Raw genomic sequence first — 16485 nt, 5'->3', positions numbered from 1 at the left:
GAAAAAATGTGTGTCTCATGCATTATTACGTAAGGGATTTTCTAACTTTTTCTGTTATTTTAATATAGTATACAATCCAGAAATGTTATTTTTTATTATTTTTTTTTTTTATTTAATTTAATTTTTAGTTTTTGCTTACTAAGTGTTTTCCATTTGTTTTTAAGTTTAATTTGTATTATTTAGTTTTTTGTGAAATTATAATAGTACTAATATTTCAAAATCCTTTTTTATCTATTGACAAATATATATTGAGGTAACCGCGTTTGAGATTTCTTATTCTTTTTCACTATTCCTTAGATAGATTTTTTTGGAGTTAGTTTTATTATACTAAAATAATTTGTTGTGTTTTGAATGATTTTAAGGTTACTAAGTGATTCGCTGAGTATAATTTAAATTATTGCCTTATTCTAAAGGTATTTTTTTATTATTAAGTATATATTTGACTACTAATGTATTATTGCTAGTATAATACGCAAATACTCCTTGACTTTATCAAATATATACCATATTATATTATACAATGTTGTACCTGCTAATAAATATTTAGGTACCTAAAAAAAAATATATTTTTATTAGTTATTAATACATTTTTGTAATAACTCTATATATATATATATATATATATACATGTCTTTAAAATGCTCTGTGCTTTGGCATTAATGTGTAATGTTAAATTTAAATAGCAGAAAATATTCTTTTCCGGAATTAAACTCATTACTATATCTGTCAAAATATAGTTGTTTATTTCTAAAAGTAAAATGCACTGCTTAAATCAAAACTAGTTACATTTTATAATTAATGTAAGCAATAGATAAAAAAATCTATTATAACTGTCATCAACGAATAACATATTATATGTACTGCTCATATATAACTTGAACTATTTCAATAGAATGATAAACTTTGAACCGAAAAGTTATTAAATGATTGATTTATACAACATAATTTATATTTATACTTAAAGTGCAACTATTTTAGTTCTTAAAATTACAATTTTGCAATTTCTGTTAAGTTATCTACTTATTTAGATATGATCAAGACTAAAATTTGAAAAATTAAACCAATACTAATCATCTATGAACAAAGAATATATATTATATAAATAAAACTGCTTTTGCATTTTTTGATTAGGTATGTTAACTATTTGTTAGGTTTTTGATTAGTGGCCAGTTTTTTCCATCACATTTTAAATAATTTATATTTTTATATATCAACAGCCAAGTAACAACCCTCTTGCCATGTCTGTCGGACGTCGTCAGGTGAACGTTCGAATACCCACGTGTATAACAGACCAGCGTCCGTCCTTGACCGGACACAAGGCTGCGCTTCTATCAGTTGGTTGGTCATCGTATCCGTCGCGTATATTATCCTTTTGCTTAGACACACCTTTACTATCATCTCCATACATATGCTATCTGCTGGAATGTTGTTTCTTTTCATATCCGACCGAATTATGCAATCACAGACTGCTTGTTTAATATGTGCGTGCGATGAGTGTGTATTTTCTCCTTAAGCGCACCTCCCCCTCGGGCCCCAATTGAACATTTTACGTTTCTTTCTTTTCGAAAAACTATCCGACCTTGGCATACAGCTTTACATGACTAAGCAACGTCGCTTTACTCATAAATTATTCGGATTAATGTGTATATGTGCGTGTTTGTGTGTGTGTGTGTGTGTGTGTGTGTGTGTGTGTGTTGTATATGTATAAGGTACACAAACGTATTTATTTTTTTGAGTAGATTGCGTAATACAATTATGTGTCTCTTTTCATTTTGATTTGTTCTCCCATCCAATAGCTAATCGCGAGTTTGCGAAATTATATACAACGATACCTAATGTCCGATGGGCGAAAGTAAATGAACATTATTATATTATATATATATCGGCTTTGGATATCCAAGGTTTTTCGACTTCATAAATGGGTACAAATCTATGTCAGACGTTTCAAAGCTTTGACGGGTGAATCAATTATTTATGAGTTAACGTTTACTATAAACTCATCGGAAAATCGTGCGTCCTATTCTGTACGTGCTATATGTATAATAATCAAAGGTCATTCCTAATATTCACTGTGTGCACAAAACATATCTTTTAGAATCTTTAATAAAATATCTATCATAGTTATTGTGTGACCACGTTCGCGACTTATCTATTATGGTCTTGCAGTTAATGCGTAAAAACTATATACATATTCAGAGACGTACTTTGGGAAAAATACGTAGTATTACATAATATGTACCCACATACTAGTTCTAAAAAATTTAAAAACAAAAATCCATCATCCTTAAACATTTATTGCCATGTGGACTTTATTTTATTTTCATTAATAGTTTATTCTAAGGAAATGCACAGTTAAAAACTTAGGCCTGTAATTTTAATAGAACTCAAAATTTGAGCATTCACCTTCAAAATTATTCAAAATCAATATCAATCGCTAAAATTAAATCTTTATATAGGTACACCTACCTGTTAAAGTTTTCAGTTAAATTAGAATAATACGTATGCATAAAAATATTTGTATTTTCTCAAGTAATAAAATCAAACCGTGAAATTTAATGATTTGACTCAACAAGTTTTATACTTTAATTATTTATGTATTGATAATCCTGTTTATATTATATTTTAATTATTTATATGACATATAATACATAGTATAGCAAAACTTTTATCTCTAAATTAAAATTACGACAAAATTTAATATTTTTGAATTACTGAGACCCTTTAATTTTTAATTATTATTTCGTCTAAATATTATGAAATCGATTTTAACAAATTGTTTCTTAACCACTCCATTGTTTACTAAGTATTTACGACATAGGCTGGTACTAATGTGTATTGCAGCATTATTCTTATATTAAACAAATATGATATTTCTATTAGTTTGTCGTTATTATTTACTTAACTAATTCCCTGAAACTATATAAACATATAATCAAGTGTTTGGAAAAATGTTCGTTGTATACTTACAATATAATAATATACAATGTTGATTTATAATAAACAACTTCATATAAATAAGTGCATGTATTAATGTACATGTGAAATTCACACTTAAAACAATAAAATATTATTTATTACTCAACTAAATAGTAACTGATATTACATTTTTGGGAGAAATTATATGAGAAAGTTTGTTTGTTTTATATTTAATGAACTAATACTTAACATATACAGCCTGATGGCGTTAGTAATGTTTTTATTATGACACTTGTCCATTTTCTACCGATTGAATTGAAATAACATTCGATTTCTTTATGTATTTTGAAATTTCTTACGAATAAAATTCCATAGTAATATTTATTTAATTTGAAACAAATATTCATTATACTCATATTTCATTTATCTTAATTGTATTCGTCTTTATGTGCTCGAGTCTAACTATTATAATATATAAACTTGTTTATAGCTATTAATATTAATCATTAAGTTTTTTACCTTAAGATTGTATTAGGATATTAGTTATTATTATATTATGCATAAATGATAGTTTTTTTTAATTAATGATTATTAATGTTCTCTCCATGCATAATTCCGGTTTTTAGAGATGTTTTTAAGCTTCATTGACCTTGGAATTCATTTTTTTCTGGAAGAATTTTGTAATAGTTATTAATAATGTATTCTTTTATTATTAACTTTTTAATAAATCTGAATATTTCTCGAGTAACATTTAAATTTTAAATTTTTGGCAATGTTTTAGAAGTTTACATCAAATAATTTCATTGGTCTTGTAAATTTAAATCCAATGTTTCTGTCTGTGGAATTATTACATTGTGTCATTATCTTCGACCAAGGGGGTCATAAATACACGGTCATCTTGGAGGCGTAACCGGGCGCTCAAGTTAGGCAACTCCTATTGCCTCCAAGACGTAGATCGACCAATTTTAATTATACATATTTCATATTTATTTAAAAAAATTCAGTCTCTCTTTTAAAGAAGTAAAGTATACGTCTGATTCATCTAATTTAGGAATGAATAATGGTTATAAATACTATAATTATTGTAGAGAAAGTATTTTTTGGCGTTAACTACCTAGTAATGCACATTACATCTATAACAGTAAGTTGTTCTCAAACTATGGTACGCATACCAATAGTGGTATGCGGAAGACTACATGACGATATATGAAAGGCCAAATAAAAATGGGAAGTGATCAAATTCCATTGCTCTTAGACGCTGAGAGGTGAGATGATTTTCTCGAGGAAGAATGTCTAACAGGTTATTTGGTGCATTCTGTAATTCAGTTGTTCCCAGGAAAGACTGATTTTGAACTCTGTGATAAATTTACAAATTAAGTGTGCATAATAACATTAGTTTACTTATTAGACATTTTCAATGAATTTAAGTTTGCAAAATAAATCAATAAACTTATTTTTGATGAATGACAAAGTTAAAGCATTTATTAAAATAATTAAGATAATAAGCAATTATGTTTCGAATAAAAACCTACAGTCTCTTCTCAATTTAGAATAATTTATTATGACAGAGTACAAATTTAAAATGGAAAAAAATCTTATCGAAAACATAAAACTCCATTGCCAAATGCCCAAAAGAACGTTTAAAGAATATTTCAAAAAAACTTTTTTTTTTTGATAAGAAACCTGCTTGTTTTGAATTTAGACGACATTCTTAGAACCCCAACTAACAATGAAAAAGAATATTTGATTGAATTATGAATTATCATGCGATGAAAAGTTGAAAATGAATATCGCTGTCTTGAAAAGCATTATTATTTTTAATACCATTCACAACTACTTATCTTCGTAAAATTGGATTTACTTCGATGCTCGTAGTTGAAAATAAGTATTAAAACAAATTGAATATTGACCCAAATTGACAATTAATATTTAGTAACACTTAATCAGATACTTCATCACTGACGTCAAGCTTACAAATACATGGTTTACATGGAAAATTTGTTTATTTACTTATACATATTTATTTATTTTTTAAATAATACATTTTCATTATTAATAAATAAAAATAATAATTGTATTGTAGTATTTTACTAATATATTATTTTAAATAAATGTGTTGACTTTTTGGATAGTTCTATTTATAGCCATTAGTAGTACACGGTTTATTAGTATACACATACGTGATACGCGAATAAAAAATTTTGAAAACCGTTAATCTAGAATCCAATCAGACTTAAAGATTCGATCTGCTGCCTTCTCAATTTTTAAATAATGCAATAATAAAAATTTTATCCCTTAAAAATATTCTATTTTACTTTTATTCCATCGCCTAAAGTGAATATTTTTAATTTATATTAATTAAAATCGTGTTTATATGAGTAGAAAAGTAAAAACAATTAATAATTCTATTTTAAAACATTTATGTTTTCAGAAATATTTTAAATGTGTTAATATCTTAAGTACGTGTATTTATGTCAAATGTAGCATTTAAAAAAATAATTTTAATAATATTATTAGTAAAAATAATAATACATTTACCTACAAATGTCTTAACTGTTTTATATTTTTATTTTTTAGGTAGCCATGGCTGGTGATTATATATTGGCAGTTACGTCTATGATGATCGCCAGACTTAACCACAATGACGTCACAATCACGCTTAGCCAAGTACGTGTAATCTTGTTTATGTTAATATTAAACCAAACATAAGAAATATCCTATACAGTATCGAAAAACGGCACAAATTGAAAACTTTACAGATCATCACTGACTTGGTTCAAGGAGAGTTCATGCAGCTCGGCTCTAAGGAGACTGAGAATGAAAGATTTGCTCACTACTTAACGAAAACATATAGAAAAACAGCCAGCCTCATAGCCAATTCAGTAAAAGCTGTAAGTGCAAAATTAGATTATTTGATAAGTATATTCTCATTTTTATATACTTGTACAAGTATTATAAAATAAGGACCAAATAAAAAGTTTTTATAGTTTTTTTTCAATTGAAATGCATTTTTAATAGTTTGGATTATTTGTTTTAAATTATAAGTGAACTGTTATAATTATGTTTACTTACGACTAACCTATTTTGTATTTAAATTTACATTCTTTAACCTATTTACTCCTCATATTTTAAATTATAGTATCAGTAACTATTTATTCTTAATTAAATATTTATTTACATTTATATTCACGCATTGTTCGAGCATAGGTACTAATCAGACCTAATATCATATGCTATAATTTAAAATTGAAAAACAAAAATAAATGTGTTCCTTGACCAACAGCTGATTTGTTTCAAAGTACCTAATAATATACTAATGGAATACTAAATTTATAAAATACCACCATATATTTACGACTATAATTATTAATAAAAAGTAAAAACCAATTATTGAGGACGCAGCATTCATTCGTCTTCTTTACACCAAATCCGGTTTAGCGTATCATCCTGATATGTTATTCATAAATTAACAGCAACTCCTGTTCAATTATTATATTATATCTGTGTACAATTTTCCACTCGGACTTGGCCTTATTTCCAAAACTAATTGCCACGGTGTCGTCCGAATTCGGGATGTACGTTGAATAAATCCTCAGAAGCGTATCAAGTATTTTGCACACCATTTATTTTTCATTATAGGCCATCGCGTCGGTGTATATGTATACAATACATATGTGTTTTTAAACGCTGAATACAACAATCACATTACGTATTAATTTTCGCTATACTTTCTTACTTTTTACGAACGTCTTAAATTTCATTTCTTTTAAACGCCTGGCTGAATCAAGGACCTGTTGAAGGAATATATAGAGCACAGACGATAAAACTGGACCGAAATAATTTGTTTTTGTCGAGTCACTCATCATGACAATGTCCGGTAAAACTATAATATGCATCGGACGCTGCAAAAGTAAAAAAAACACGCGTTTAGCCATGTATATATAAAATGTATATTAAATACTCATAGGTATAAACGTATAGATGTGGTATTGCGTAGGCTATTTCACCTACAGGACTAAATGATGAACGCAGTACGTAGGTGTATGCAATGCGTGCGTAATAAACGTATGCTTTGATCATCGATTGTAAGTTATTAATTATTAATAAATACACGTCATACATTGTATATTACGAAAGAAAGCGAAATTTACTTTAACTTTACCTCAGTGACAGCAGTGGCGGTGGGTGCACCCTACCTTTAATTATCGCGTTGTATTAATAGCTTATGACATAATATGCGTTTAAAATTACCACGCGGATTAATTCAAAACATCTCTTATTATATAGATACTAAATAAATATAAATTCTCTGGACGTACCTGAATCATTGCCATATTGTATCATAACATGCGAATTCCTCGAGTCTGATCAATAGATATATGCGCGCATACATACCTACCTATAATTAATACATATACATTATATACCCTTCAGTGACGCATTGTTATAACAATATATAATATACTCGTAATAATACCTATATGTATATATTTTTTCGGTAGAATAATTATTATTATTAAAATAGATGCTGCAGCTTTAGTTGACGAAATGTCTCGAAAGTACACACTCTATATATATGCATAACAATAATGTGTATGGTATATACCAGCGATTGGTACTATTATGTATATGTACCAAGAATTAAAACGTTTCATTGCGAAATGTCCGTGAGATTTTTTTTTTTTATTCTTTTTAAATTATTTTATTGTTCTATGCTAATAACGGAACGTGTACTTATTATAATACTGTTCTATTCAGAACACGAGGCTCTATTGCGGGAGGATTCGAAGAAGCGATTTAAACGTTTTACACGGTGTATTGGAGTCTAATAAAGGATCATTGAGCCGTTGTGACTATATATAAGTATATATATATATATATAAATTATAAATGTACTTAATACTTCTAACGACTGTATAACCTAAATCTACATATATATATATATATATGCGCTGAACGGGATCGAGTTTGTACCAAATGTTCATCAAATAAAATCGCTGGTATAAAAAAAACGACTTGTTTAGTCTATTATTTTAGTTATTATAGAAAATAATAAAAACCTCAGAGTGTTTTCCTCACACTGATAACGTATAAAATATATACCTGCTGAGAAAAAAAAATTAGTGTTTTTCCCGTTGTTTTCTCTGTTATTATTCATCACGTCGCTGTTTATTCCACAGGAAGCTATGTTAGCCGGCGCCGACGACCAATTGGTCGACGTTTCGTTCGAGTATGGCCGCAACATAGGCCTGGCGTTCCAGCTGGTCGACGACCTTTTGGACTTCGTGTCCAGTAAAGATGCCATGGGCAAACCGACGGCAGCCGATCTGAAACTGGGCTTGGCCACCGCTCCAGTACTGTTCGCCTGCGAAAAGGTATGTATAGATTATAGACACTACCCATGTAGTATACTTAAATCGAAATATAATATTAACTAAATAACACTAAACCCTATTGGTCACTTCGACTATTTGAAACTTGACTAAAGTGATTAATCGTTCCACTTTTAAATTACCATACTCAATCTGTTCAAATAGGCTATATCAGATTAAATTACTCTTCAAACTAATTAAATTTTACAGTAATTATATCTATCTAGTACAGTAATAATTACCTACTGTTTTTAACTGTATAGTATTTAAATGAACGTATGGAAGATGTTTAAGTCGTGAAATCACGACATGGATGAGGGACGTGATGTTTAAAAATATTGTAAGCGAAATTTAATTAATTAATTGTTATTATTTTTTTATAATGGTATAAGTTTTTTATCATTCCTTAAAATCAACCAAATTGTAAATATATATTATATTTTTTACGATTGGCGTTCATTATCGTTAAACATTATGTATACACGCAGGTCGTTAAAATTGTACATTATGTAAATGTAAACGACCCTGTACCTAAACGCTGTAACCTACTATCTTATAATAATTATTACGATTCATCGATTAAAAGTATACCTGCCGATCACTTCTTATAAAAAAATATATAAATAATATGCATTGAATTACAACAGATCGTCTCCCGTCGTCCCGAAAAATAACACTAGTCTTATATGTATCCAATTATTATACAACATAATTTAATTCCTATATAACTGAAATGTATATTTAATTTACATATATATTATCAGAATTCAGGTTTAAAATTATGCCTAGAAGGGTGTATTTTAATTTTTAATCGTAATAAGTACTCATAGAATTTATATAACATACATAATACACAGAGACAGAAACGGAAGTCTGTCTCTTGTTCTACTTCCCGATTACCTAACGGTATAAAATTATGCTTACATTTCAATGATGGTGTATACAATGTCTCAAAATTTCGTTTTCAAGATACATTATTACATTATACTTTCGATCATATCAAATCGTTTAATCGTTCTCAGACACGTGACACTCACCGTTCTATATCCTCGGAGATATTGGTGACACGTCAAGTTAGTGGTCAATGTCATTTCATGGCCAGACTGGTTGACATAATTTATGTTATGCATATTCTAATGTTCGTTTATTTTTAAACTGGCCATCGTTTTTCAATAAACAGTTAACACGTATATGTTATAATTACATATTTATATACATGTATATACCTATTGTATATATAATGTCTAGAATTACGATTTCGTCGTGGCAAATTATACAGATTTTCAATAAGTTAGGAAAAGGTAATTAGACTTGGATTAATTGAAATTGATAAACGATAATATGATAAAACTAATGAGGTTATAAAGATTTTACGTTACGTATATACAGTGGTGTTGTCTGTAATTACTCCATGTATAGGTATTAAAATATGTGTACAGTGATAACCAAGAGTTTACAAATTTATTTAACACCTGGAATATACGAATTTGGAACGATCCGGAAATCAAAATAAAAAAAAATACAAATAACCAACCATCGCTTTTACAAATCAATGAGCTGTTCTGTTGAGGTCGCTCATCGTCTTAACCTCAGCCGCGTCAAGTTTCTTTTACCAAAATTTACCTAACAATAATAACCTCTTACCTGCGACCAATGGAATTTCGCCTAAACCGGCGTGCCTGTCTGTGTATTATTATTTTTTTATTTTTTTTTTTATTTTTTTTGTGACCGTAATCCATCCTGCACGACAAACCAGTTGGTCGGGTTGTAGAATATGTTTTTCTCTTTTATTGCATCAACAATATACTTACAACTCGTATGTGGTTGTGTTTCTCGTGCGATGTAATAATTCCGGAGCAGAACGCAATCAATTGTGTTTAATAATCTCACGCGTTTCGCTACGGACGAATATAACATATTATATTATAATATAATATTGTAATATTATAGGTACGCGTGCGTTTAATTTAAATGAGAATGGGTAGTCGCCAGTTGGTTATAATAATATTATACGTTGTTTTATGACGCGAACCTGATGCGCACGTTGCGTCGTCGAAATTCAGGTTATGATTAGAGGTATGTCAGTGTGTGTGTGTGTATGTGTGCGTGTGTGTACTCGCCGTCGTAGAATGTACGCAATTATACAAAGTAGGTGGGTAATAATTTATTAACAAGGGTCATCGGCGGATCGTATCTCCGAGTAATTTAATTACTTTTTCATGCAACGTTTCGTTTTTTTTTTCCTCGCCAAAGTACCTACCAACGTCTTATTTGCATTTCGATTGAACGGTTTAAGCCCGGTGTGTTGTCTCATCGTATTTTACGTATATCGTGTAGACACTATATAAACAAAAATAAGTAATTTTCTTCGGAATGCTCCTCCGCGAGCTAAATCCGCACCCAGCATGTATGACGACAATTCACGACTGAATACACCTGTTTATTGTAATCTGTGAAATTACTACTTGACGGTATGAAAAAAAAAAAAAAACAACTTGATGATTTCTCCGATGCACTGAAAAACGTTGAGTCGTTTCTATGTTTTTGGTGTCCTGTACCATTCGAACGTAAATAATATAACGAAACAAAATTCTAACATGTCAACAAATGCTGTTTATCGAGTATCTCAAGATCGGTTTACGAAATTCTAGTTATTTATATTTCGTGTTCGTTTGGTTGCGATTGCAACTGGTAACGGTCAGAAAAAAACGTATCCAGTCCAATACATCATGTCAATTCATTGATGTCGATTCGCGTATCGTATGATAGAACGATCGGTGTCGCAATAACCAAATGTTGGTGTGTGTGTGCGTGGGAGGGGGGAGTCGAGCCAGTGGCGGCTCGTGCTACGGGGCACGCGGGCACGTGCCCCGCCTTCAAAATTGAAAGAAAGAAGAAACTTTTTTGGGACATTTAAAATTGAGTAGGTAGTGTTTCTTCCATTATTATATAATTGGTATGTTATTAAAAAATATTATCGAAAAAAAATGTTATCAAATACAGTCGTACAATAGGTACTTACATACAGTATTATACGGGAATTGGGCGACGGGCACAAATTCGTCGTTAGTCCGATCAACGTTACTAGATTTACCCCACTTTTCGACACGAATTAATACAGCGTTACACACAGCACAATCCAATAATTTTGTCCGGATTTTATTTTTATTACGATTTACGTAATTTTTTCGGTCTTATCGTCTTCGTATTGTTATTGTCGACCCGTCTTCCGTTGCACAGTCTTCATATTATTTTAACAACATAATGACAATAATCTGTCATTTTTTTTGTTCACTCTCTATTCGTTGCTTATTTTATTAAACGATTTAAACGGTTTTTTTTTTTTTTTACTATTTAATTATACTTTATAGTGTAGTTTTTAGTCATTATTAGTGGTAATTCAAGGTTGTAATAGTGGAAAATGAGGAAAATACTTGTGCCCTACCTTCAGTGAACCCCGCGAGCCGCCACTGTGTCGAACGGTCAAACCACCAAGGGGGCTCGATACGCGTTATTTTTTATTTTTCCTCGATGTATGTATCTTCTACCTATAACTACTCGCGGTGTCGCTGCGACCTATACCTACTACTGTTGCAGGTTCGCGAGTAGATATCGGCGAGTTTTGGCGTGTGTATCGAATGTGCTGCGCAGTAGGGTTGTAGGTCGAGCTTAATATAAAATCCGTGTGGGTTAACCATTAGTGATTATCGTTGAGCAATTTCACTCGTTACCGAAACATTCTCGACTGCTTAATATCGTATCCGTCCTCCGCGAAAAATGGTCGACGGCAGCTCAATACCCCGTGTGATGACCGCAGAGACAAACGCAATGAACATTGTTATATTATATAGACAGTGGCGTGGCGAAGGGTAATTTCAGAGGCAATTGCCTCTGAGATTTTTATATTATGGGAGGGTAGGTATCACGATTCGCAAATAGATTATGAACCCGCTAATTTCTTATCATATAACATAATATAATCTTATACATCAACAATAATGGTTTTATAATAATTCGTCTATAAGATTTTTTTTTGAAGCCACTTCTTTCCCAACCCTATTTGCGTTTATAGTAGTGGGGGGGGGGGTTCTCGGGCTATACTTATTGCCTCTGAAATAGATCCAGTTCTCCACGTCACTGTATATAGGTACCACCTGATTTTACCAAAGTCGACAAAAAAAAAAAAAAAAACGATTAGTTAACCGATTTTAATATATTTATAATAATGTAATAACGTATCAATAAAGTATTAAAATTCACTCGGACTCGATTTACCGGTTGATGATAATTGATTATGTACCCAATCGGCCCCGACGACGCTGCTAAATCAGTGGGTTACGTGGGGAAGGGGCGATTCGTGCGCGGTATGTGTATTGTGCGAAAGTAAGACGACCGCGCCTAACCTAATTACAGTAACGCCTCGATCGCAGACATTCGGTACTTTTATCACCATCGAGGGCGATACATTGTTTGAGGGACGTCGAGAGTTCGAGTTATTGCGAATGATTCACAAAACGAACGAGAACTCATGGGAATTGGTCGATTAATTTTGAAACTGAATTCGTGTTTTATTATATGTTTTCATATTTTTTATTTTCTCGTCACATTACCGAATCACGACAACTGTGAATTAACTGCATCGCATTTATGTAGGTATTTAATGCCTGACATTCGCTTTTACAACGATTATAATATTAACTGAGATCGATATGGGTAAATAAACGAATATTGGTCCAAAATTTGGGGATGCAACAATTTTTTTTACTTCTAGATGACTATAATCCAGATTGTCAGTGTGTATTTTTTTCAGTAAACATTATATGCTATTATAAAATAGGAAAAAATTACAAACACAATACACAGTCTTTGATATGAAACATGTTACTATTTTTTTTTTTTGTAACTTATTACTATTAAATATTAGTATAAAGAAATGTAGAAAAATATAAAAATGTAAACTGGCATAATCTCGTAAACGTAAAAATAATATATCAGGATTTTACATCACATTTTATACTTGTACATGAAAAAAACATTATTTTAATACCTTAAGATTTAAAGTACATATACACTAATCACTATAAACATATATAGTTATCAATTATTATAAAAACTTAGGCAAACGTTTAAGAAAAAAGATTTAAAATTTAAGTTTCAAGGAAAAAATTATCGTTTACTGATTGACGTGTTCACTATATACGCGTCTCATCGATTGATGGGTGCGCAGTGATTTTGTCCACCGAGTCAACATTATTCGTCGGTGAATCGCGTATACTACGACTTTACGACAATCGGCTTCCTCAAAGCCAGTTCACCAGTTTACATTTCTTACAAATTGCATTCAAGTTTCATGGTGTCGATATAATATTATGCTTCTTCTATTACCTATCGTCACTCATACAATGAAAGTTGAATGGTTTTTTTCTCTCCTCCGACGTCTGCATTCAGATCCCCGGCCATCCTCTAAATTCCTCCAGTATCGCAAGCCTAATGTACGTAAATTCTTCATCTGTAAACCTAAACTGATCGGATCTGCTATTTATTCCATCTCTGTCGCTGCGGCTACTACTTCTACTGCCGTCGCTACTGCTACTGCTGCTGCTACTGTTGCTGGTGCTACTACTACTACTGCTGCTACTGCTGCTGCTTCTGCTGCTGCTGCTGCTGCTGCTGCTGCTGCTGCTGCTGCTGCTGCTGCTGCTGCTACTACTGCTGCTACTACTGCTGCTGCTGCTACTACTTCTGCTGCTGCTTCTGATCCTGTTATTGCTTCTGTTCCTGCTACTACTGCCATTATTTCCACTGTTACTGTACGTCGATGTTATCGGTTTATACCTAGCAATCCTCTTCAATAAGGATTTAAATCGCTTGGAGTTTAACTTGCTCGTTTTCGCGGCTGTTGGGTCTGTTTGCACCCAGGCCTTTATCTCGTTTTCTACTTCAAAAATTCTATATGGGTCCACCCGCCACACGGCATTGGACTGCATCGGATAATCTGAGTCAACCACATCGATGTATTCAGCGTATATCATCTGGAACAACGTATTCTCGCTCAAGTGTTGGTAGATATCATTCATCCAGTGTTCTGACGAATCTCGAAAATAAGGAAAAAACGTGTGCACGAACTTAAAAATCTTGCTAATGTGCAAGCAGCCATTTGACGAGCTTTTCAGCGCCAGCCCGATTATACAAGACATCGAGCAAGTGGGCTTGGAATACGTTTTCTGCTTGGTCACTTTACCTTTTAAGTAGTCAATTTTACGTTTTAAGTAGTCATCCGATCGACTTAAAATGCCTTGTTCGACTATATTTATTTTCGTTGTATTTATAACGTCCTCCGATTGAATTAAAATCTGCACTGGTTCGATTATATTTATGTTCGTTGTATTTACAACGTCCTCCGATTGAATTAAAATCGCTTGTTCGATCTGGTCGAATGTGTTTATGTTCGAGTAAGAGGCAACGGCAGTCTCAGCGTAGTCATTTGGCCAGTAATTCACCGCCAACTCGGGTGAACGAGAAAACGAGCTTGGGGACTCGGAATACGTATTCTCCTGTGTGATCACTTTTCTTTCTTCAACGTCCTCCGATTGAATTAAAATCGCTTGTTCGGTCTGTTCGACTGTGTTTATGTTCGAGTAAGAGGCAACGGCAGTCTCAGCGTAGTCATTTGACGAGTAATTCACCGCCAACTCGAGTGAACAAGAAGACGAGCTTGGGAACTCGGAATACGTATTCTCCTGTTTGATCACTTTTCTTTCTTCAACGTCCTCCGATTGAATTAAAATTGCTTGTTCAGTCTGTTCGACTGTGTTTATGTTCGAGTATGAGGCGACGACAGTCTTTGCACAGACTTTGTTCAACTTTGAAGAATTTTCTGGTATTGCGGACGATTTCCATTCATTTAAGTCATTTTTCAGTTCGGAATTTTTTTGTCGTCCTGTCGAGTTTCCGTTAGTGAAATCGCTCAGCATATCTATCCGATTCACGTATCCCGTTACCTCACTGAAATTGATTTTACTGAAGCTATCAGCTGATTGACACATATTTTGCTGCTCATCTGTATCAACAGATATATCTTTGACTTTATCATCTATCTCGGAGCCGGTTTTATTGTTATGAACTGGCGTTCTTATTTTTACAACCTCATTGAGTTGTTGGTCATTATAAGGACTCATGTCGTGAACTCCGATAATTTTGCGAATCTTCTGCGGAACAGATACTCCAGCCGTATTGTAGTTATCTCGTTGAAAACTAGAAAAATATACGAACTAATAGATAAATATATTTGTTATTGTTGGATGTACATTTAATTAAGTAATTTATTGTAATGAGTTAAATTATGATAAATTTCAAACACTTAAATTGTACCACGATAATACCTTTAAATGTATATCATATATTTCTTTTGATTAAGACTGTACAGTGTACGCACATTAATGACGTGGTTTTAAGACGTATTTTTTTTAATTTTACAAAAATTTAATTATATTTATGATATCATAATAATAAAGTATAACAGTTGATAAAATGATTACGTGTAAGCAAAGAAAATAATGTTTTTAATTTTGACGCTGAACACAATTAAGTTATACAAGACAACGGTGGTAGTGCGTAAAACACTACAATCAAAACCATGACTTAACAAAATAATTATTTTATTTTATTTTTATAGTACCCCGAGTTGAATGCCATGATAATGCGGCGGTTCCAAGAGCCAGGCGACGCAGAACGTGCCTTCGAGCTGGTGCACAAGTCGCAGGGTCTTGAACAGACGCGGTTCCTTGCCAAAAAGCACTGTCTCGAGGCAACTCGTCTGGCCGGCAAGATTGCCGAGTCACCGTATCAAAAGTCTTTGTTGGTCGTACCAGACCTAATAGTAAATCGCATGAAATAGCCAAATTCCCTTTGCTGCACATTGCTTTAGGGTACACAGATGAATGTGTATGCACATTTATAGATTCAATGAAAAAAAAATAAAAAACGTAATGGTGAACCAGTTATTTATATAAAACTAGTCCCAATTATTCGGAAAAAAAAATAAATATATAATCTATATGCTAACGATTTAATTTAATGTCGTTAGAAGTTAAATCGCCTCGATTCAAAGGCACACTTATTTTTGTTATTATATTATTTTATTTTTAATGTATGATTATTATTAGATTTAATTATATACTTTCGTTTTTTTTTTTTC

The 16485-nt window shown here is 31.8% G+C and overlaps 1 protein-coding gene across 1 annotated transcript in view; it reads left to right on the top strand.

Annotated features, from left to right (window-relative positions):
• LOC112602693 (decaprenyl-diphosphate synthase subunit 1) overlaps window positions 1-16273 on the top strand; it is a 39196-nt gene extending 22923 nt beyond the window's left edge. The window contains exons 5-8 of the mRNA XM_025350906.1: window positions 5494-5583; window positions 5676-5807; window positions 8097-8291; window positions 15964-16273. Coding sequence (XP_025206691.1) covers window positions 5494-5583; window positions 5676-5807; window positions 8097-8291; window positions 15964-16185 — 639 coding nt within the window. The 3' untranslated portion in view covers window positions 16186-16273. The remainder of the gene's footprint in view (window positions 1-5493; window positions 5584-5675; window positions 5808-8096; window positions 8292-15963) is intronic.
• The last annotated feature ends 212 nt before the right edge of the window (window positions 16274-16485 follow it).

The sequence above is a fragment of the Melanaphis sacchari genome, unplaced genomic scaffold (genome assembly GCF_002803265.2).
Source record: "Melanaphis sacchari strain LSU unplaced genomic scaffold, SCAv2.0 Contig8_pilon_pilon, whole genome shotgun sequence".
Classification (NCBI taxonomy): domain Eukaryota; kingdom Metazoa; phylum Arthropoda; class Insecta; order Hemiptera; family Aphididae; genus Melanaphis; species Melanaphis sacchari.
This window is presented reverse-complemented; position numbering and strand designations above follow the sequence as displayed.